General features: G+C 43.0%; 1 protein-coding gene across 3 annotated transcripts in view; it reads left to right on the top strand.

The window, feature by feature from the left end:
• LOC111143050 (transforming growth factor beta receptor 3) overlaps window positions 1-24,090 on the top strand; it is a 194,087-nt gene that overhangs the window by 147,530 nt on the left and 22,467 nt on the right. For all 3 annotated transcript variants that reach the window (XM_022496486.1, XM_022496484.1, XM_022496487.1), the window contains 9 exons: window positions 513-681; window positions 2,661-2,808; window positions 8,054-8,243; window positions 10,117-10,451; window positions 10,853-11,005; window positions 13,231-13,368; window positions 13,559-13,717; window positions 17,750-18,049; window positions 21,119-21,230. In XM_022496486.1, the coding sequence (XP_022352194.1) occupies window positions 513-681; window positions 2,661-2,808; window positions 8,054-8,243; window positions 10,117-10,451; window positions 10,853-11,005; window positions 13,231-13,368; window positions 13,559-13,717; window positions 17,750-18,049; window positions 21,119-21,230 (1,704 nt within the window). The remainder of the gene's footprint in view (window positions 1-512; window positions 682-2,660; window positions 2,809-8,053; window positions 8,244-10,116; window positions 10,452-10,852; window positions 11,006-13,230; window positions 13,369-13,558; window positions 13,718-17,749; window positions 18,050-21,118; window positions 21,231-24,090) is intronic.

Raw genomic sequence — 24,090 nt, 5'->3', positions numbered from 1 at the left:
TGAGACAAAACGGGGATTGACGAAGGAACGGAGGTCTCAGCCTTGGTTTTGTATCAGAATCAGCTATGGAGCTTTTCCAGAAAGAAAGCTTCCTAGGTGGCCCCCATCCCCACCCCAGATCTTCTGAATCAGGATCTCTGGGATAGGGTACTAAATAGGTGTGCACCAAAATTGAGGATTGCTGGTGTTTAAAGAATGGGCAGAACAGGAGGGGGCAGGGAAAGGGACAAGAGCTAGGTCAGAGGAAGTGGATGAGGACAAAGCAGTCTCGCAGAGAACAGGAAAGGAGAAGATTTGGACCCAGAGAGACTACTGGAGTTGGTCAGTAGGAGGTCACTGGCAACTGTATGGGAGGCATTTCAGGGCCCTGGCTTAGGAGTTCTAAGGCACTCCTAGGGCTTCTGGTTCCCTGTGTCCTGCACCTGCTCAATGTCACTGTGATCTTCCCTCTGAGTCTGGTTACCATATAGCTCCATGGCTTGACAGGTTGTCCTGTGCTTCTTTACTTTCAGATCAAGTGTTCCCTCCCACATGCAACATAGGAAAGAACTTTCTCTCACTCAATTACCTTGCTGAGTACCTTCAGCCCAAAGCAGCAGAGGGTTGTGTGATAGCCAGCCAGCCCCAGGATAAGGAAGTACACATCATTGAGTTAATTACCCCCAACTCTAACCCTTACAGGTAAGTAAAGAGAGAGAGAGAGAGAGAGAGAGAGAGAGTGAGTGAGTGTGTGTGTGTGTGTGTGTGTGTGTGTGTGTGTGTTGAACTGAGAAAAGATGAAAGGGACACCTGGGTGGTACAGTCAGTTAAGTGTCCAATTCTTGGTTTCGGCTCAGGTTGTGGTCTCCCGGTCATGAAACTGACCCCCATGTAGGGCTGCACGCTCAGCCCAGAGTGTGCTTGAGAGTCTGTCCCTCTCCCTTTGCCCCTACCCCCGCTTGCCCTCTTTCTCTCTCTCTCTCTCTCTCTCTCTCTCTCTCTCTCTTTCTTTCTCTCTCGCTAAGATAAATAACTAAATAAATAAAATCTTAAAAAAGAGAGATGAAAATAAAGATCTTGGCTGACTTGAGGCAGAGAGACATAGAGCCCTACCTATGTATGACGTTTGATGCTTTGGGTGAATTAACAGAAGTTTTGAAAAAGGGAGTGAAGGCACCAATGGTATATTTTATTTTCTGCATCTGCCACTAGATCCCCTATATTCTAGATGAATTTCTGATGCTTCCTGTGAACTTCCTGGACGTTAATTATAGGACAGAACTCACTCTTGCTCCATCATTATCTCCTTGACGGAGGTTATCCCTGATAAGAAAAATTAGAAAATATGCCTTATTAATATAATTTTAATAACATTCTGTTTTTAATGAAATTCTGTTCCTTGCGCATTTGCGCTCCTACTTTAGGGGGGGTGTGTGTGTGTGTGTGTGTCTGTGTGTGTAGGTGTGGCCCTTCATGGTGACACACCAGAGAGCCATTAGATATGACCTGCCTCTACTTTGTGTTCTTTTTCTCCTTCTTCCACCCTCAGCTTCCTGCCCCAGGACTAAAAATTTAACTCTCCTTATCAGGAATGATTAGGAAATTAAAAAAGAGAATAAAAGAGGAAAAGTGGCTCTTTCTCCCACTTTAGCCTGCATTCCTGTGGACTAGTGACTTAAAATGTAAATTTATATTGTAGAGGGATTTCAAAGTTAAAATCCTAATCAAATTTTTGCTTCCAAAAGTGAATAAACTACACATCAGTTTGGGGAAGATTCCATTCTATCCCACATGAAGAATTTTGTGGAAAATTTAAAAGAGAATGGGAATAGAAGCAGTCTGGCAAATGTGCTTAGATATTAAGCCTCAGGCTTCATTTGAGTATATCATTCATCATATGCTTTACAAGTGTGTAAAACCTAATGGAAAGAAAGACTGTCCTCTGAATTCAGAATGACAGAAATGTTATTTTGGTTAAAAAATTTTATTTTTTATATGGAATTCTTAGAAGTTTGGGTTGTGTTCATCAATTTTCCAGTAATCACTTGGTTGACCATCTGTTTTCTTTATATTAATAACTGTATAACCAGAAGTTTGGGAAAGTAAATGCAGATATGATTCTGTAGCAAATGTTAATGGCTTAAGCAAACCTTCTATTCAGATTCAGATTCTCTAGCCCTTTGCTTCTTATTTTATCTGAAGTGTCCTAGTTTGTTTTTTTACTACCAGGCCTCCCTCCTCCCTGACACCTTCTTTACCAAACTGGCACTTAAATTTCTGGTTTTGAAGGATTTGGGGCTTGTAGGAAATTGGAAAAGTTACACATTGAAGGTGTTGAAGGTTGGAAAGCAACAATTTGCTTTAAAAGTAAACTCCTCTGGTTGCCCAAGTCCATTTCAAACCCTAGATGCATTAAGTAACCATCTTTTTTTTTCCCCCACTCAAGAAGGAGAAAAATTTTAGTGCCTAATTATCAGCAGGCATATTTGTCTATTGTTATGTAAAACCATTTTGTTTTGTGTGCACTAACAATCTGTTTTGCACATGTCATTTGCCTGGGCTCAACTCCAGCTTTTTAATCAACTGGCCAGACACTGGAAACATGAAGACTTGGAAGGGAGGAGATAGTTGCAACTTTCTGGCATCTGGGGCCTAACTTTGCCTTTGTTTTCCATTCACAGTGCTTTCCAGGTGGATATAATAATTGACATAAGACCTTCTCGAAAGGACCTGGAGGTGGTCAGAAATCTCATCCTGATCTTGAAGTGCAAAAAGTCTGTCAACTGGGTGATCAAGTCTTTTGATGTTAAGGGAAACTTGAAAGTTATTGTAAGTTGGTTGAGCATTTCTTTGTTTTGATGTATGGCAGTGATTTCAGCTGTGCTTATGTGTGTTATTTTTGTGAAGTTTCTGCTTCTCTGAGCTTTCTCTGTTACTTTTCACTTTGTAAAATAGGATGCTCCTTGGTTTCTCCTGACAAGGGCAGACAGTGTGGGGATTAAAAGCGTGGCCTCTTGGGGTCAAGATCAAGATTGGAGTCCAGACTGCCATTTACAAACTATGACCTTGGGCAAGTCCCTTAACCTCTCTGGACCCTGTTGCTTCATTTGTGAAATTCCTGAAGTGTATGAGCGTAGCTTCTAGTCAGAGCAAGTGTAAAATAACGAGCACAATGGGGCCTTTCATGGTTGACAGTCATCCTGTAAGGGCCTCAGTGTCATGGTACTGAATATCAGCTCTTACTTTGGGGTTAGGTATTTAGGGAAGGTGTGGAAAATTGGGCTGACCCCAGCTCATACTGTTGACTTGTCTTTTTGAGATAAACACATGCTGTTGGCATGTCTTTTTGCTTGCTTCTAACTTCTGAGAGAGAAACACTGATAAAAGAATCACGCTAATGGAGAGGTTAGTGAAATGACACAGGAATAGTAACCCCAGCCTATTTCCTAAGCATTATTTTCATGAAGGAAATACATTTAAGTTTATTTGTTTGGCATGATAGGCAAATACCAGCTAGTTTCCTGAAAAGTTGAATGTTGAAATTTAGTAAAATAAAAAATTTTTAAAGATTTATTTATTTGAAAGAGAGAATGTGGGGGTGGGGGACTGCGGGGAGAAGTTGGAAGGAGAAGGAGAGAGAATCTCAAGCAGACTCCGAGATGAGTCTGGAGCCTTACATGGGGCTTGATCTCATGACCCCAAGATCATGTCCTGAGCTGAAACCAGGAGTCAGATACTTAACCAACTGCACCACCCAGGCACCCCAAAATAAATCTTTTTCAGATATGTTTAAGGAGATAACTGTTTGACAGAAAACTGCACAAATCACATTGCAAGTTAAAGAAAAACCTCCCCCTCCTCATTTTTTTTTTAAAGATTTTATTTATTTATTTGACAGACAGAGATCACAAGTAGGCAGAGAAGCAGACAGATAGAGAGAGGTGGAAGCAGGCTCCCTGCAGAGCACAGAGCCCGATGTGGGGCTCGATCCCAGGACACCAGGACCATGACCTGAGCCGAAGGCAGAGGCTTTAACCCACTGAGCCACCCAGGTGCCCCCCCCTCCTCATTTTTAAGAATATAATTACCTTATCTTCTCTTTTATAGATATAAATTTTTGTGCATTGTCTTTTTAAACTATTGTGTCCTATTCCTTTTCCAGTACCTGCATTGGATCAGTTGGAGAGGATTTTATGTTTTCAGTATTTGGTGGGGAGGGATGCCTTTGGTCTTGGTGTTATTTATTCGTGGCACCTTTAGTGTGATCCAGCAGTGAGCAAAGCCAGTGCTCCCTTAGGTACCATCATGCATGAACACTCACCAGAGGCAGCAGGCAAAGCCACGAGCATACGCATCTTAATTTTAAAGTAATCATTTCTGGTTCCTGTGGGTTTTTTGTTATTGTCGTTGTTTTTTTGTTTTGTTTTGTTTTTCTTAACTTTGAGAGGATCCAAAGAAACCATCATGTATAAGGGTGATCCATTAATTTGGTGTTGAGAACAAAGCCCAGCCGTGATTTTCTGAAGTCAGAGCTGTTCTGATTGCTTTCCCTGGCATGGCATGAGGGGTGTTGGTGACCTGGGGTGTCTACAGCATTTGCTGCCTGGCACACCGACCAAATGTTTTTAATTTTCAGAGTAACAAAAACAGGAAAGGGAATCATGCTTTGAAAGGCAAAAACATACGGTACATTTTAATTCCCTGCTGGAGTTGTGTCAGTGTTCTTTCAGGCCCTGACCCTTCAGTGGCTCTTTCTGTACCTGAGTATGTGTTCCTGGAGTTTGCTGTGAGTGTCTTCACTTTTCGTATGAATAAGAAAGGTTGGAGTTGAGATTGCTCATCCCAGTGCAAGAACTGTTTATATTCCCCTCTTTGGCTGTACTCCTGTTCCAGGCCAATTTTGGACAATGCATGACAACATTACTAAACAATTAGGTAATGTTGCATGATGTTCTTTTTTATTCTCCCAGTCAGTTTCATGCTTTGTGATTTCCTAACTCTCAGTCTCAGATGTGACTTCTGCCTGTGCTGTGAGGAAAAGGTACCTGCTACTAAAAAAAGCATACATTCATGCTTAGAAAGGGGGAAGGGTTTATCGTGGCCTTGTCCCTAGTATTTTCTTCAGAGACAACCTGGTAGATTGGAAAGAACCATGGTTTTGGTTCCTGATGGGGCTGGAATCAGATCCCATATCTGATTGTCATTCCTCCTAGTTAATAGTGGGGAACCCAACTAAATTCAGGGTCTGTAGCCTTACCTGTGAAACTGGTTGATGATAGTACTCACGTGGGAATTCTTGTGAGATATGGCCCAGTGCTTTTGTTCATTTGTTCATTCATTTAGTCCTTCAACAAACATTTGTCAGGTGATTCCCGGGTATTTCATTTAAGCACTTGCCACACTATGTGCACGTGGTGGGTTCTCAGCCATACATGCTACTTCTGTGCTTCTCAGGTTCCCCTTCTCTAATCAGGGAATAGTAATGCCTATCTCTTTATATTTTAGAGGAGAATTAAATAACATATGTAAAGCTTCTAACACAGTGCCTGCCACAGACAAGGGGGCCATCTTCCTTCCACAAGCAACTTTTCAAAAGTTTGTCTAGAGGAGCAATTAACGGCTCTAAGCAAACTGAAGAACAAAACGTCAATTAAAAGAGTTGTGAGGAACTTGATAGGGTAAATGTAAAGAGCCCCCCCCTTAAGCACGAGTTCCATGTGTGTGCTCATAGGGGGTGGGGCATGGGGCAGAATGCACCCTCCAAATGACAGAACGGTCCAGAGATGGGCACGGGCAGGACTGTGGACAAGAACGGGAATACAAGAAGCACCCACATTACCATGCCCAGCTCTGGCTCTTTCTTCACATCCCTTATGGACTGTGCATAGTCACATTGTGGAAGAACCTCCAAAACATAAAAGAATAGATTGAGGAAACTTACGAGAAATTTTTTGTTGTATTATTTCAAATGGCCTTAGCACTTCAAGGTTGACATTGGCCAGCTTATTCTTGGAAAGGACACATTTTAGTCCCAGTGGGAATATGCATTACATCTCTGACCACCTCTCCCCCTGTCCACCATCAGTTCTGATGCAAGTGTGTGTTTGGCAGTGGAAGGGAAGTGGGGAGGGAGGTGCTTGGACTTGACCTAGCTCATCATCCCTGACAAAGATGTGGCTGAAACGTGGTGGGATTTGGAGGTCCCCCCCACCCCCCGAACACTCCCATTTGGAGTAGCTGCACTGAAGCCTTAGAAAAAAAGCCTGGGGACTCCCAGAAATACAGGGTGAGGATTTCACTCATTGCTGGGAAGGAACCGGCTTGCCAAGCCTTGCTGTTTTACAAATGTGTAGATAGATTTCTAGCCTTGTAAGTCCCAAGGCGTAATCAATATGAGTTGTACTGACAGCTCCTAGATTTAATGTGGAAAGGTGTAAACAAATCATTCCATATTGGTACCAAAAAAAAGACAGGTGGCAGTTGTGATGATAGTCTTCTGGAAATAAAGTATTTTCTCAGCTGTCCAACAACGTGAGAGACTAGGGCAGATGAGGCCAGCCGGTACTGGGGAGGCCAGTGTTGCCACTCCAGCCAATCAAAATGACATGCTGCTTTCAAAGGCTAGAGACTGCGCCTAGGAAACTAAGTTTGAAGAACTAATTGGATCCTTCTTTACCTCAGTTTAGTTTTGTTGTTTTTTGTTTTTTTTTAAACCTTTCCTTCCCCTAAGGCATTTTCTCTGAATCACACCAAGAGCTAGAATATTCCAAACCTGTGAAACTAAGTTTTTCACAGATGGCTGTGAAGCATGGTTAAAGCTCTGTCTGGTTCCTTTGCATGCATGATTGTGACTGGCCAGTCTGGTAGTTTCGGATAAGCACTTTGGGTAGCAGGAAAATGTAGCGGGGGAGATCATTTGAGCTTTGAACTGAAAATATGTGTCCTCAGCCAATATCCCACAACCAAAGAGGCCAAGAGAACTTAGAGCCTATGAGTCTTCTATGGTTTTACAGTGGGAAAGGATTAATATTTAGTCATGTTAGGGGCAAACAGAATGGGAAACAAATGGGGAATTTAGGGGAAAATGCTGCATGTATGCAGGAGAAAATAATTGGGCATGGAAATTAAAGTGATCTTTATATGGCATAAAAATGGTCTAATCTGCAGGCTGGAAGAGCTTTCCAGCCTTGTTGGAGCAGTTGTTGAAAATATGGTGTCTTCTCCTTGGTGTCTCCCCTGCAGCATTCAGCTCCCTCACTATCTGACAAGATCACTGCCCTAGGAGCCAGGTGGTGTGGAAATTTACCGTCCATGTCTTGGTTACTCGGTCCTTTCTTGGAAGGATTTCTGTCATTCATTCACTTTTAATTTTGTAACTAACTACCAAATGAAAGTCACTTGTAGGGCTGGATAAAAATATTGGTTCTCAGAGAGATAAAAATATTGGTTCTCATATTAACTAATTAATTTTTAAAATAAAATCTAAGCATAGTCACTTAATAAAATTGACAAATACAATGACAGGATCATTAAATTGAGCATAAATTATAACTGAAATACCAACACTGGTTCACCATAAAGAACTTAATAGTCTACAAAGATGAGATGATCTCCATAGTGAAGTAACTAGATTGTGCCTTCTGTCATTTAAATCTAGGGTATAGGAGATAGAAGGATGGGTATATTTTTGTCACTATAACATGCACATCTGTATACTTTATACATCATTTTAAATAAAAATAAGGGAAAGTTTGGTATGTATGTACATATAATTTAAACATTAACTGTAGGAACATACTAGGTGTACACCATATGTAGCTACTTAGTGATCATTGGGTTATTTTTATCAATATAAGCCACCCAAATGGCATGATGAAACAGCATGAATAGATTTCCCTTAATCTGCTATTAAAGATTTTTGTGTCAGTGTCCTTAGCCCGAGGAAAATAGGGATCAAAAGAATACATAGTTCCTTCATCTACAGTGTAGAATTTGTGTGTTTCAGATATTTAATTCTTACTCAAAGCACTGTTTAGTTTTAGACTCATGAGTGAAATTTTGCTGTTATCTTCAGGCTCCTAACAGTATTGGCTTTGGGAAAGAGAGTGAAAGATCCATGATAATGACCAAATCCATAAGAGATGACATTCCTTCAACCCAAGAGAATCTGGTCAAGTGGGCTTTGGACAATGGCTATAGTCCAGTAACATCATATACAGTGGCTCCTGTGGCTAATAGATTCCATCTTTGGCTTGAAAACAATGGTAAGTGTGATTTTTTTTTTCCCCGAAGTAAAAATATTCACCAGATGAGGCTTTCTAATGAGGAACTCTCATTTCAGCTTATATGGTGCTGTTGTTCTGTTGTAAATTTTGATGATTCATTTGACTATAAAGCTTAAGGTTATCTAGAATTGTGATAGATTATTTTGAGGAAATGATCTTTGGTACAGATTTTTTGGTAACAGAGTTGATTGCAAGTTGGAGACCTTCATTATAGATCATATAATTCACTGTGATTACATTAAGAACAAATTAGCCTGCCTGCTTCTCTCAGAAGTGTCTACTAATCACTACAGCTGACATACAGCTGTCCCTACTACAGGGGTGAAGTCCTAGGGCAGGCTGTATCTTGGAGGACCATAGTCACCAGGCACTTTTCTCACTTTCACCAGTGGGCATACAGGGGTTCTTGCCCCCATTGGGTGGAGCAGAAAGTGGAATATGAACAGGTTCGTGAGGTTTTTCCAGAGCCTTATAGCTAGTGAGACTCAAATCCCAAGTTTTCTGATCCCCAGACCTGTTTCTTACCCGAGTGATACCACTACCAAGCAAGCATGAGTACGGGCCATTTATTCACTGTTTGAGGGGGGAGTTGCTTACCTCTGAGCCTCAGGTTCCTCCTCAGTAATATGGGAGAAAAAAAAAAGTCCCTACCTCAAAGAGTTGTGAAGGTTTCTGTCAATATACAGATTAAAAACCCTCCAGAGCTCTGATTTCTTTTGGATCCATATGGCTGGGCCATCTCTTTCCAAAAGATAGTATTGAAGGAGAGTTAATGTCCTCTGGTTGTCTTTACTTCCTGCTCCCACTGAGGTGGGCTGACCTCAGGCATTGGCTTTGAGACTGGATATAGACAATAGTGGGAAAAATTTTCTTCCCTAAATTGCTGAAAATAGGACAGAACACTGAGCATTCATTATGTCAAAATATGCCTCTCTCTTTGAAGGAATGTGTGCCTAAGCCGCTTTTTCTTTTCAGAACTAGGTTCTAATAGGCCAGGGTGCCCAGATACCTGTTAGAATTTAGCAGGCAGAAAGGAGGTAGCAAATAATTGTAAATTGCCAATATTGTTTCAAGAAATTAAAGAATTCCTAGATTCAAGGGAGGTATTTCATTGGCACTTGAAGAATATTATTGTCCCTGGGGTACCTGGGTGGCTCAGGGGGTTAAAGCCTCTGCCTTCGGCTCAGGTCATGATCCCAGGGTCCTGGGATCGAGCCCCGCATTGGGCTCTCTGCTCAGCAGAGAGCCTGCTTCCCTTCCTCTCTCTCTGCCTGCCTCTCTGCCTACTTGTGATCTCTGTCTGTCAAATAAATAAATAAAATCTTTAAGAAAAAAAAAAAAAAGAATACTATTGTCCCAATAACTTATTCAAATCATAGATTTTTATAGCTTATAGAGCCTTAGAACCTATCTAGTCCCGTGGTTCTCAACCTTGGGTGTACATTGGACCTATACAGAGAGCTTTAAACATGTAAATGATTAGGCGCTGCTCCAGAGAGTCTGATTTTTATTTGACCTGGGGTATAGCCTGGGTATAGGGAATTTTTCTCAGTTCCCAAATTATTTTAATGTGTAGCCAAAATAGAGAACTCTTGGTCTAATACAACCTCAATTTTAAAAATTAGAAAACCAAGACACAGAGAAATAAGCCATTGGCCCAACGCCACTCAGAAAGAACACCAGGACTGGAATTCAGGCTTCCAGATCCCCATCTCCTTTACACGTTGCTTGTTAAGAGTAATTTTACACACACCCATTCTATGCTAGTTCCTCTTGTTCTTCCTGCTAATGATGATGACTGGGGCCTGGAATCAGATACTGATGATGTTTTGCCTTCTTCTGTCACCCTCAGAGGAAATGAGAGATGAAGAAGTACATACCATCCCTCCTGAGCTACGGATCCTGCTGGACCCCGGCACCCTGCCTGCCCTGGAGAACCCGCCCATCCGAGGAGGGGGAGGCCGCAATGGAGGTTTCCCCTTTCCTTTCCCTGATCTCTCCAGGAGAGGCCAGAGGGAAGGGGAAGAAGATGGGATCCCCCGGCCAAAGGACCCTCTTCTCCCCAGCATACAACTGTTTCCTGATCCCAAAGAGCCCGAGGAGGTGCAGGGAAACGTGGAGATTGCCCTGTCAGTCAAATGTGACAAAGAGAAGATGATCGTAGCTGTAGAAAAAGATTCTTTTCAGGTCAGTGCAATTTCTTAGAGAAGAGAAAGCCACCTCCTTTCCCATCTTGCCCCAGTGTGTGTTAGTTATTTCCTTCTCCCTCTTTCACTTTTGAACTCTGGGGACTTGATACTGTTTGCTCAGTTGGATGGACTCACTTCCCCTTGGCTGTGATTCTCACTCGGGTCCTGTTGTTCTCAATTGAGAGGGGTTCCAGATCCTCGTGTGTCAATATTTTGGTATTGAATTTCCAAGGCCAACAAACACAATCCTTGGTAGGTTGGGAGGAAGCAAGCGGGGAGGGGAAATGCAGGCCTCCAGCCACCAACACTGTATGGGGAGATGGGGCAAAACGTGCTCCCTTTGTGCGGCAGATCTGCCTGTGGGCCCCCCTTTTACGTCTTTGGTGGTGGTTGTTTCAGGCCAACAGCTACTCAGGGATGGAGCTCACCCTGTTGGATCCTACCTGCAAGGCCACGATGAATGGCACCCACTTCATTCTGGAGTCTCCGCTGAACGGCTGTGGTACTCGGCACCGGCGATCAGCCCCGGATGGTGTGGTTTACTATAACTCCGTGAGTGTTCTCCAAAACAAATCTTGGCCCTTTGCCAGAGCCTTGCTGAGTGTTACCTTAAAAATAGCCTTCGAGTTTCTATGACCATGAGCAGGGGCATATACCCCAGGCCTAAACAAAGCCAAGCACCAGTTCTCAACAAAATGGGATATACTTTGACCCTCAGTTGTCTACGCAGCTGAGCTAACCAGCTCTGTGGTCTCTGTGGCCTTGTTTGAGTCTTGTCCAGAGGTGGGAGGGCTTCTCCCTTCCTCATGAACAGAAGAACCAAGGGAAATCCGAAAAGGGTCCTCAGGAAATGATTATTTAGTCTCTCTCTCCCTCTGAAAAAGATCCTAAACTGAGGCATATCTCCTACTTTCAACATTATGCAGAGGGAGATTACATAGATTCTCCACTGCAATAGCTAAGCTACACTTTCCAGAAATCATCCTTGTCAGCTCATTCATCTGAATCTTTTTTCTTCCGATTAAGTCTGTTCTTGCAGAAATACACACTAGGCTGTGACTACTAAAAGAATTTGAAACATGAAATTTCAAAAGCACTTCATAATGTTAGTTTTGCAGTTCAGGTCATACTTCTGTCAGTAAAAATAAGGCTGATAAATCCCCGAGTTCAGTTTTGGCACGGGACAGGGAGGGTGCGATTGTCATTCGTGTCCGTCCCACTGCCTTGCAGTAGATACACTTGACCAATCCAGAAGAAAGACTGGAGATCACGTATTTTGTCAGTGTGGCTTACATGGGCACTCACTCTCCTGTGGACCCAAGTTTATTATTCTTCAGACTCAGAGTGTTTGAGCTGGAAAGAACCTTAAGATGATCTCATTCAACTTCCTCATTTCACAGGTGAGGAAATTGAACTGCCGGGAGTTAAGAGACTTGCTTAGATTTGAGGAACTAGTTAAGGGCAGAGCCAGGACTGAATCCAGCTTCCTGACCTCTCCTCCACTAATCTTTCCCCTACACCAGGCTGGCTGGCCCAGCTCATCTCCCTTTGTTACTGGAATAATTTATTAGCCATTGACCTCTATGATGAACACCCCCCTGCCAATTCCAACACTAATTTTCTTACATTATCCTGTTTTTCCAGATATAATGAATGGTATATATTACTGATATTCTTCATTTTGGAATTTTAAACTTATGGCTAAATTAACACCAATAAGAGGCTATAGTAATCTGTTAAGTTTAAAAAGAAAAAGTTAACTTCTGGCTCAGAAGAGAAAGGTATATCTTAAGCCCTTGAAATCCTTTTCTTCTCATGGGTATGATGATGATACCTAGAGCAAGCAATGTCCTAGGTCCTTGGCTTCAGTTCCATCAATACTTCCTTCTGTGGAACTGGTAAAGAATGGAGAGGTGGTTTTCCTACATTTTCTTCCCATTCTGCTCCCTTCAGTGATTATTGTAGCTGTTCCAATTACAACTGTAGCAATTTTCTGACTTAGTATATATTTTTGTTTTGTATCATATTCAGCAGTCTCAGCCCATGAAACAAAACCAAACAAAAAATGTGGCTATTCTATAAATGCAAAGAAATTGGGGTTTTATTTATGGAGTCATGGTCCTCAGGTGAATTTTTCGTGTTGCCTAGAACTAACCTAGGCATAGTCATTTCAGCTAACATTAAGATAGATTGTCATAGATAAAAACATTCTTTCCTGCATCCGTACACCACACACAAATATACGGGGGAGGAAATGAGGAAAAGATAGTCGAGTACAGAGAAAAATTGAGGAGACTGGCTCAATAGTAAACATTAGGTACTTTGTTTCTAACTCAAACTTTATACAAATCTTGATGGATACAAATAAGAAAAGCTCTTTAAATTAGTCAGTCTTAGTATTTGTTAGTATTTTTGTTGTAAAGAAAAGCCCTCTAAGAAGAAACCCCTTCCCTCCAGTGTAGACTGGCCTACTGACAGCCCCATTCAGCCCTATTTTGGTAACTGGCATTTTCCCACTGTTTGAAACAAGTCTTATTTTTTCACAAGGAAAAATACATATTTTAGTTCAAGTCTTAATTTGAACATATGTTGGGTTTATCTTTAATTTTAATCTCTTTGAAGGTAAAAATCCTCAGAAAACATGGAGTTTTTGAGGTTTTTTTAAGTTCAGATTTTCAGTTGGCATCTGAATTATACATGGGTGTTTGTGTGAGGTAGAACCAAATCATGTGTTTTGGTGTTTTAACAACACTGTCTGTGCTTCCTTTGCCTTTTAGATTGTGATACAGGTTCCATCACCTGGAGATAGTAGTGGCTGGCCAGATGGTTACGAAGATTTGGAGTCAGGGGATAATGGATTTCCGGGAGATATGGATGAAGGTGATACCTCCTTCAGCAGACCTGAAGTTGTCGTGGTATGTGTTGGTTTGCAGCAGGTAGTTTGTGAGAATGTTGTCTTTTTGGTTAGCTTTAGTTAGGGACTATTGAGTGGGGGACGGGGAGGGAAATGGATGTTAAAAACCAAAGCTTACTAAGTTCCAGGGTCTTCACCCTTCATTTCACTGTGATTTATCTCTGTTTTGTTTGTTTGTTTGCTTTCCCCAGTTTAATTGCAGCCTACGGCAGGTGGGGAATCCCAATAGCTTCCAGGACCCACCCAACAGAAACATCACTTTCAACATGGAGCTGTACAACACTGACCTCTTTCTCGTGCCCTCTCAGGGGGTCTTCTCTGTGGCAGAGAACGGACACATTTATGTTGAGGTATGAGATCTGGACGTTAGCCTTGGGCTTTTAGGTAGGGGCGGAATTGTCATAACTCCTGGAGCAGAGCCAAGGCGCCTGCTGGAGAAGCCCTCCCCGTGTTCTTCCCCGCAGCCCTCAACCAGCTCTGGGTGAGGGCTGGGCTCAGAAAATGCATCCAGGTTGATTTCTGACCAAAGAGAGACTTTGCAGGATTTGGTACGTGAGGAGAGTGTTTTACAGATGAATGCTTTTTAAAAATCGGTGGTGTGAATTCTGCTAATAAAGTCCTGTTCTTGCTTGTCCTTAGCATTTTTGGAACAGGGATTCAATAGTTGCAGTGTTAGGGCTAACCAGGAATATTTCACACCAAAGGCAGATGCTTAACTGACTGAGCCAGGCTCCCCGAGACAAGACTATTGGTATCCCCATTTTAGGGGTGAGGAAACTGAGGCACAAACTCGTTTAAGATCACAGTTAGTAACCGGTGGATTCCAGAGTCCAGTCCATACTCAGGTTGTCCAGCTCGAGAGTCCACAGTATTACACGCTAGTTGCTACCATCATTTAACCTCCAAGTGCCATTTAAAGAGGAGAAAATGTGACCTCTTAGCAGTGCAAATATCCAGTTTCAGATTAGATTCTAGAAAAAGATAAATATCTTTATGGCCCCAGGACATCTGTTGGTCGTCTAGTTTTGGGGTTAAACTGCGAGCTGGTGTTCTGCTTCACTTGTAGGAGGAGTGAAAAGCTCACGGGGTCGAAATGGGATACTTCCATACGTTGCAAGTGACTTCAGAGCACATATTTCTATTTCAGAAAGATAAATAACTCTCACATTTGTTCAAATTCTGGGATAGAGCCCACTGGCTCTCGACATTTTCCTGGATCTCTCCTCTTTTTTGATTCCCTGTTTTGAGAGGTCTTCTCTTTCTTTGGGTATACCTTCTTTCAGTACTGGGGAAAATATACTGCTTTCTACATGCTGTTCCTAATTAGAGATCTCTTCTTATCCAAGATCATTATTTTCTTCTTGCATTTCTGGCTGTACAATCCACATGTGTGTATTTGGGCAGTGACTGACTCTGCGCTGTGCCCTGGATTTTAGGGGCCCTGCTTAACTGGGGTTTGTTCTTTTCCAAACGTGGACCTGGCTCGGCTAATTCATGGCTTTGCTGCTGTGTGCTAATCACTGACCGATCTTCCTCCTGTATCCTACCCTGGTGGACGTTTTGGTTTTTCTCCCCAGTCCACCCAGTGCTGCTTACTTGAAATTCTTTTTTTCACTTATTTTCACGTTTCTATCTTTTCACATATCATTTGTATTTTTCATAGTTAAAGTTAGGCAAAGACATTGTCAAATGATGACAAAGAAATGGACTGAATCTTTTTGCTACCATTTTAAATACCAAATGTATTGAGAATTTGAGGAGGGTAGTATATGTTTCAAACAGCTTTATTTTAAAGTTGTTTAAATCCACCTAAAAGAGAGACTCTGTAAATATTTTGCAAAATAAGGTAGCAACCCACACCTAATCTTTGTTTCTGTTTGGAGTCTAATGCTGGTAGGAAAATTTTTTAATTTAAAGTAGGTAAAACTCACCGAATTATTGGCTTGGTCTGAAGACCTATTTCCAAGTTTCTTGTCCCAGCCATCCTAGCACACCCCCAGAATCATGTTCCTTCTAGACCATATCCTTTCTTTTAATCCAAGACATCATCGATTTTGCCACCTGGTCTTTGGTCATCTCTAGGTGATGGTTGGTCACACAATGGCAGCTTTTCTGTTAGTTCATTTGTCTTGGGGAATTAAAAAGAACTGTTGGTAACCCCCTAAATTCAAATCTAGAATAGTACTGCTAGTTAGAGCTGTCATGTATTGACTAGCTGGGAACTGTGTTGTTTGTGTAATTGTGACTTTACAGATCCTCACAATAACTGATCTAGATCTACCTTTCTCATAGGTATTGGTGCCCTTCTTCTGTATGGGAGGAAACTGAGGCTCAGAATTCACAGGGCATGAGCCACATGATTTCCTGGGGCCCTTCTCCCCCTGAGACCTATAGTTCTTCTAGTATATTTTCAGACCATTTTATTTTATACAAGATTTATCTATTTATCTATTTATCGGAGTGGGGGAGGGGTAGAGGAAGAGAGAAGGGAATCCAAGCAAGCTCCACACTCAACGCAGATTCCAGTGCGGGGTTCGACCTCACGACCCTGAGATCACGACCTGAGCTGAAACCAAGAGGTAGCCTCTTAACTGACTGTGCCCACTCCTCCCCACCCCAAGCAGGCCATTTTACAGTAGAAGACTTGCTGATACTATTTTTTCCTCTAAAACAACTTTTTGGGATACCCTAGAGTTTTATCAGAATATACTTTCTCTGAAATTCAAGAAAAGATTTACATTTCTTACTCTGTCTGCATGTTTGCTTTGTGGGTTATGAGTTCTTGTTAAAGGGCACTTTTTAGTAATACAATATATGTAATTTGCCATGTTTCCAGATAAAATATCTTATTTTTCAGAAATATTGGCAAAATAATGATGTGTGAATATTTACAGACTCCCAAGCACTACTTCCTAGCAAGATTTCTCACCAGGTGTTCTCCCAAGGCCACATCGTAGGTTTAGTTGACTCGACACTGTGGCTACAGTGAAATAGTAAAGAGAAAATGGGCTAGAGGTCAGAAGACCTGGGTTTAAGGCTTGGTTTTATCCAGTGCTTCCAAGGTAGAATTTTGAACATGTCGTCTATCCTGTATGTTCATTTTTTCCTCCATTTACTACAAGGAGATGAAACCATTTATCTCACCAGATTGTTCAGATGGTTTGAGCTTTAAGGCACCACAAAGTGATATGATAACAATCATCTTCATTGCTGAGTGTCTTGTAGTTAACCACGGAGGCATCTTTCAAAATAGTGCTGTGTCCTCAGAGCCCCATGCGATGTCAGGGGTTTCCCCTGGGTTCTCAGAATGGAAAGTGTGTTTATATCTCCACGCCTTTTGAAAGGATTCTGGGGCTATTGGCTTATGGTTAAGGACTAACTTTATTTCTAAAGTGTTTAAGTTTATTTTGATCCTAAGTTTAGTCAAGGAATGAGGCATGTAGGGAAAGGCAGTTCACGCAGCAATCCATGTGTCACCAAATGGAGAATCCACTCTGGCCTGGGGATTTTAGCTGAGTTCAGGATAGTTGAGGTTTGAATTCTGTTTATACTTGGCCAAACACCACTTCCTGTTTCTAAAGAAAAGAACCTTAACAAGGTTTGGACATAGCCCATACAAATGTTTTGTAAGAGGGAAGTATAATGAGTTGGAAACATTTCCAGATTAGATTTCCCTTAAAATACCCTTGGGCTTAAAGAGTGAAGGGAGAGTACTTGGCAAGGCCTGGTTTGGACCTGTGAGCAGCTAGGACACTTTGCCAGGCTTGTGATCGCCACCAGATTGCAACGGTCCCTGACACCAAACCCCAGAGGCCGCTCTGCCTGCTTGCAATGAAGCACGACTTGAGAGGAATCTGTAGGTTTGCTGCAGTGTTGTAGGCTCATTCTGGCTCATGGCAGTTTAGAAGTTCAGTCCTCTCTGCCTGGGTTAAATAGATTCTGCCTCTGTACTTTATTTTTTGAGTAGTTCTGAAAAATAGCTTGCTTTACAGGTGGTACACCATTGAGACATGACCCGGTATTATGACATTTGGGACTTCGCCTGTTGGTGTTTCGTTTATTTTGGAAAATCCACATTAGGTGCATGCCATGCTTTTGTTTTTATCTCCCAGAGGACTTATGGAAGGTTGAAGAGACTTAATTCATCTTGTATTGGACTCTTTCAGACTGGCATTTGAACTAAATAATTCACTGTCATCCATACCAAGTCTAGATGGGAGACATCTTTTTTCAATGAGTATATGTTACTTTTGTAATTAGAAAGGAGATGAGATAAGTATGTCATGAAAATCAAGCCGTGTCCCTCATCAGAAGCACTGTGTAGCCTAAAGTGGAAGTAACAGGCCCGCTTGGTTCTGATTGGTCTTTCTGTTCTTTTGTAGGTGTCTGTCACTAAGGCTGACCAAGAATTGGGATTTGCCATCCAGACATGCTTTATCTCTCCATATTCAAACCCTGATAGGATGTCCGATTACACCATCATTGAAAACATTTGTCCAAAAGACGAATCTGTGAAATTTTACAATCCCAAGAGGGTGCACTTTCCAGTCCCGCAAGCTGAGGTGGACAAGAAGCGGTTCAGCTTTGTGTTTAAGTCCATTTTCAACACCTCACTGCTCTTTCTACAATGTGAGCTCACGTTGTGCACCAAGAAGGAAAAGGACCCCCAGAAGTTACCTAAGGTGAGCGGGCCTTCATCCACCTCTATGTTATTTCGACATTTTTAGGTGAGGCAGTGACCTGCCGGAGAAGTTTAATCACGAGTTATTGCAGGTTGAGGTTTTGGGTTTGGGAACTGCCCAACCGAAGTAATAAAATCTGTGTTAGCAGGGAACCGGGAGTTTTATGGAGTCTTAGAGAATAAATCCCGACAGTATGACTTTTTTTTTCCGTGCATGCTACTTAGTAGTATCTTTCAAATGATAAATCAAGACTGTTTTCCATGAGGGAGAGGTCTGGCTTTATCTTTGCAGTTCGGATAGTGTGCAGCGCCAGAAGCACAGAGAGCCGAAAGGACAAGTTCAGTGTGAGGATTAATTTTCTCAGGTCCTGCTGAGACCTGTATTGCAATTGTTTTTTGACCTTCTCTGTGTGAATTATAAGGTTGACTTGTCTCAGGAGGACTTCTAGCGGAAACTAACAAACATTTTAATTTTTCTCGGCTTCGTATTGGCTCATCGTGTTTGCCTCCTATCCCTCCCCATATTAAACATTCTGTTGCCACAACAGAAATCAGAACACTTTGACCTCACTGGAGTGACTGTGTAGGGGAGAGTCTGCAAGGTTAATGACCATACCTCATTAGTTGGGCCTGGTGCGAGAAAGGTGTCTTCTGCCATAGTTTTGTGTCTGTGATCTGCCATGATTATTTATAATTCCATACGTGCATTTTTTTGCAATTATCTCACACAGTGTCAGCTGACTTATAAGACTTTTGTAGTCACATATCCATCAGTGTCTAAAACTGATGATTGAGCGGTATCAATAAATGTATGTATGGAATTCTCTCTTAATATGTAGGTTGTACAATAGGGGGACAGAGGGAGGAGGAATAATTACATTATTGGGGCTAGATAACCACTAATCTGAATGCTTTACACTGTTACATTCCCCTGGGCATCCATTTCTCTGACAACACCAAAGAAAAATTTATACTGGCTATGAAAATGTTGCAAATCTGGTCATAATCATTTGGGAGCATGAATGTGTAAGATGATTCAGACCATGTTCTTTAGGTTGCTTTTAGCAATATGGATGCTGTAGCCTTCGCCTTCCAGTGGCCATCAGTGGACTGTGGCAGAGGGTCACTGAATGCTTGGCTGGGAGACACAGCTGCTCCCTGCAGCTGGAGGATGACTTTAAGGAGCGAGGGATTTAGGAGGGGAGGCCTGGCGGTTACTCTAGGAGTCTTCATGGGTGGCTTGGTTGTTACCTCTCTCTGAGCCTGGCCTGGCACCACCCGTAGCATGTTAGCGTATAAAAATTAACCCTAGTGTTTCCTCCCACAGCATTCTGCAGAGAGCTCCAAGTCTCAGTGGATGACATGGGATGGGACCCTGAAGTCCCGACTTACACCCAAGGCACGAAAAACTAGAAAGAGCATGGGGACTGAGAAGGATGGCTTGCTGCTTACTAACAGAACTTGAAGCAAGTCCCCTGACCTCTGAGAGTCTGCATGGCCTCACCTGTAAGAGTGAAGTACGAGTGCCTGACTCCTCTCAAGAGCAGAGTAGGGACGGAGGTAGTAGGTGTGACAACAGTCCACAGTCCACCGTTGATAAAGCAGTGGCTTCCGATAAGCTATTACCACTGTCTTTGTGTTTACTGCTCCTGGTTAATATCTCCACAGCTCTAGTGACTTCTCAGATGATAGAGCCCAAGAGTCTTTCCAGGAGGAGTTCTCAACGATCGTTGAGTCCGGTCCTGCCCTTAGCTGAGGAAACGAAGGCCGGAGTTGGGTATCTTGTCCAGGGTTGAGCAGTGAGTTGGACGTACACTCGTTTAGCCCTTACTTAACTGAAGAACTAACGGCACAGTAAGAAGGCTTTTCCTAAAATGTAAATCTTTGCAATAATGAGGCCTTTCTGTTGTTTCCCGGTGCAAGAGGCTTGTGTGTTAAAACCTTTCCCTGGGTTTTGAGGGAGAGGGAGGGGTTGTCTTCCTACAGTATGTTGCTCAGAGCAGCAGTGACAATAAAGTCAAAACACTGTGCTCTTTTGTGATTGGAAATTTACTGGCTTTGGGGGATGCCTTGCTCTAGGCTCTTTGAAGGATAGATCTGTTTCTTCACAACAAAAGCAGGTAGATGTCTTGAGTTTCACCTATTGATGAGCGTAGACAAGGAACTAAAGTTATTTGAAAGAAAAAGGGACTGGAGTGGGATCACTTTTTAAAAACAGGTAAACAAGGCTTGGGCATGCTAATTCTAATTTGGTGGCCTGAAAATAACTGGAAGTAGCTCATCTCATGGTCCCCACACCTGGGTACGGGTCCCCAGGGCTCCAGTTTGGAACGCTGTAGCTGACAACCGTGGAAAGCTTCATTTTCAATGAGTCGATACTACGATTTAAAAAATCAAACAAGGGGCACCTGGGTGGCTCAGTGGGTTAAAGCCTCTGCCTTCGGCTCAGGTCATGATCCCAGGGTCCTGGGATCGAGCCCCGCATCGGGCTCTCTGCTTGGCCAGGAGCCTGCTTCACTTCCTCTCTCTCTGCCTGTCTCTCTGCCTACTTGTGATTTCTGTCTGTCAAATAAATTAATAAAAAATTAAAAAAAAAAAAAATCAAACAAACTGGACACCGTGATTATCTTTTTGGACAAGACATGTAGAATCTGTCACTTTCGTAATGCAGCACGTGACGTTTCCCACAAGCACAAATCACAAACAGGAACCATTTTTGTGAAGCCGGCTTGGTGAAGGGCCAACACTTATCATATAGTTTCTTTAATTTTCAGACTAAATAATGCTAAAACCTCTAGTTGTTTTGTGGGAAGATGGGGAAGAAAGGCAGTGTTTATAAGCCATCCAGTGATACTTGAATTCTCCAAGTGCAGCTGAGACTGTATCTGAGGGGTCTGCCACTCGTCTCCCGGATTATTTATGGTTCTTTGGAAAACCCCCAGATCTCCTGTTTTTCTGTGGTAAACAGCTGGGAACTGTCTGATAAGGGGCACAGGACAACTGTGCAGGCTGGGCTGGTGCAGGGCTCCTCAGAGTGACCCCTGACCCTCCTTGCTCTGCTTCTCTGCAGTGTGTGCCCCCGGACGAAGCCTGCACCTCACTGGACGCCTCGATGATCTGGGCCATGATGCAAAATAAGAAGACATTCACCAAGCCCCTCGCTGTGATCCACCAGGCTAAAGGTGCGTTTTGGGAGGCTCAGTCAGAGATGAGGGGCCTGAGGGCTGCTCATTTTAAGAAGCTCCAGTATTAAAACAATTAAAATGAAGCAGCTCCAGCACAGTAAATCAAAATACAGTTGTATTCAAAAGAGACATTAAAGGCTGGGCTCCTACGTGGCTCAGTTGGTTAAGCATCTGACTTCAGCTCAGGTCATGATCTCAGTGTCGTGGGATCAAGTCCTGAGTTGGGCTGCCTGCTCAGCGGGGAGTCTGCTTCTCCCTCTCCCTCTGCCCCTCCCCCTGCTCATGTGCTCTCTCTAAAATAAATAAATAAATAAATAAATAAATAAACAAAACCCTTAAGGGCCAATTAGTAACTTTAGAAAAGGATTTTTGCCAAAGGAGCCTTTTATTTAGTTGGGTCTGTTCTGCCGTATGGCTAAGTTATTAGTGATAGGTTTGCCAGTGATTTCCTCTTTAAATATTAGATCAGAGTCAAAGTTGTCCCTATCCCAATGTCATTCTCCCTTGCCATTCAGACATATTCCTCAAGTAAGCAAGCTCTGAGTTCCTCCTCGCATACCAGGATTGAACAGCCCACAGCCCATCTTTCGTGATCTCCTGGCAGTGTTTGTGCTGAGTACAAGCAGTACCAGGGCATCGCGATCGCAGATGCCTTTGGTCAGGGAGGGTGTTGTGTATGTGAATACCATCCATCTTAGGTCAGAGCAGAAGGAAGGTTGAGAGCCACTGTCCAAATGCATTTTTGTAATTCAGGTTTCCGAATTGTACACAGTCACATTTGTTGCTTGCTACACACACACACACACACACACACACGCACGCACGCACGCACGCACGCATTCGGCAGTCTGCACTTTCTTGTAGGAGGAAAGGAAGGATGCGTCTTCGGAGGTCTGGCTTCAGGTGGCCAGGCCAGGCCAAGCCAGACCCGGTGTAGGCCACATCAGCTGAACCAATAGAGAAGCAGAGTCGGGCTCCATGAGGGTGTTAGGAATGGACCTGAGGCCCTCTGGACTATGGAGAGCACCTGATGGGAATGGACATCCTGGCTGAAGGGCACAGATGGGCAAGAACACAGCAGGCAATTGGCAACATCTGATGGGGGTGGGGGCAAATGCACATTTGGGCTGTCTGGGCAGCTACGTTTGTCACTGTCTGAAAACAACCTGCAACTATCTTAGAAACATTGCCAAAGGGTGCCAAACAAAGAGAAGTCTGGGAGAGTAAAAGTGGGTTCCTAGCCTCTGGGGTTAGACATTTCAGGGCTTGGTCTCCAGGCCTCCTTCCACCACCCTGAGGGGTGAGGAGGAGCATGGCCCTGGAGCCTTGATAAAAGCCACCCAGCATCCTGTCTCTGGTTGGTGAGCATTGGCTGAGAGACCTGCTGGGTGGAGCTGATACCAGTTCTAGGCTTGGAGGAAGCCCTGGGATGGCCTGTCTGATCTAAGCACTGTTGGATTTGGCAAGGCAAGATAGCGGGGGCTAAGAGAAGAGGCACCCAGTACCTAATAGTAGAAGAGAGGAACATGGATGCTGTCTACTTTATTCTTTGGTGGCGTGACCTTTATGCAAATAGTAGAGCCATTCTTCCTGACACATCTGGTGGTGGCATCTGCCCTCTTCCTAGGGGCATGCTCACTTTAGAAGGGCAAGAGAGGATCGTGGGGCGGGTGTGGCTTAGAGTTAGGAGACTGGGGCACAGCTCTTAACTTTCCCTGCTAACTGGCTATGGGACTTCGGAGATCTCTCCTTATGTCCTTGACTTTGATTTTCTTTATCCGGAAAAGGAAGGGTTTAGACCAGATGGCTTCTTGAGACCCTTTCAGCTGTAACACAGCTATACGGTTTGAAGAAGCAAAATAGTTTTTGATACATTTCCCAGCCATCCTGAAGGTGGTGTGAAATGTACGTATTAGATGTTCATTAGTTCCTCAGCAACAATTTTTGTTGTTGCTGTTTGTTTTGCTTCGACTGGTAGGTTTTCAGCCATTTGAAACGGTGAACCAGCCACAGTCTTTCTTTAAATGGATTGCCCAGGGGCACCTGGGTGGCTCAGCTGGTTCAAGCCCTGCATTGGGCTCCATGGAGCCTACTTTAAAGGAAGGAAGGAAGGGATGGAGGGAAGGAGGAAGGGGGGGAGTAAAGGAGAGGAAGAAGGAAAGAAATTGTTTTTTGAATTTATTGCCCAAAGAGTTCCCTGTTTATTGGGTCCAGGGGAAGGAAATAAGTGAATTAATTGGATTGCAAAGTATATCACATTTGGACAACAGCTGGTTGCACTTTGTACTACTAACAACCACTACCTTGTATTCCCATCTGTTACTCTTACCTGTTTCCAGAGTTGTAGTTCTGTGGGTAATTGATGGCAGCAGCTTGCTTTTTTTCTATGCCCAACAATAATTGGGCATTAATATTGCAGTAGTATTCATGCATGCTTCTTTTAAGTTTGATGGTATTTTTCTAAGTAATTCCTCTTGTAAATTAGGTAATTACTTTTATTTAAGCTTAGTGTAATTATCCTAAAAGTTCAGTGGTTTTTTTTTGTTTGTTTTTTTTTTTACATTGAAGTTCAGGAGGAAATTTTACCAAATATCAAACCAGTTTCACGAGATTTGCTAATGGAGAGTAGATTTTAGCAGAGAAGTGCACACGTTGTGAAGAAAGTTCATTGCTTAGGTTTGTTAAACAAGTGAAGGTTAGTGGATGGGCCAGCTTCCCAGGGGCTGTGTGCAAATGTGCTTTCTAACTGCACTGAGTGGGGTCAGTTTTCTGGCAGTTTTCAGCTCTGTGAGTGACTCTTCCCACCTTCTATGTTTATTTTCTTTTGACTCTGAAATCATTTCTCCAGGATGCAGGC

The sequence above is a fragment of the Enhydra lutris genome, unplaced genomic scaffold (assembly GCF_002288905.1).
Source record: "Enhydra lutris kenyoni isolate GAN:26980312 unplaced genomic scaffold, ASM228890v2 scaffoldscaffold9, whole genome shotgun sequence".
In the NCBI taxonomy this organism is placed as follows: domain Eukaryota; kingdom Metazoa; phylum Chordata; class Mammalia; order Carnivora; family Mustelidae; genus Enhydra; species Enhydra lutris.
This window is presented reverse-complemented; position numbering and strand designations above follow the sequence as displayed.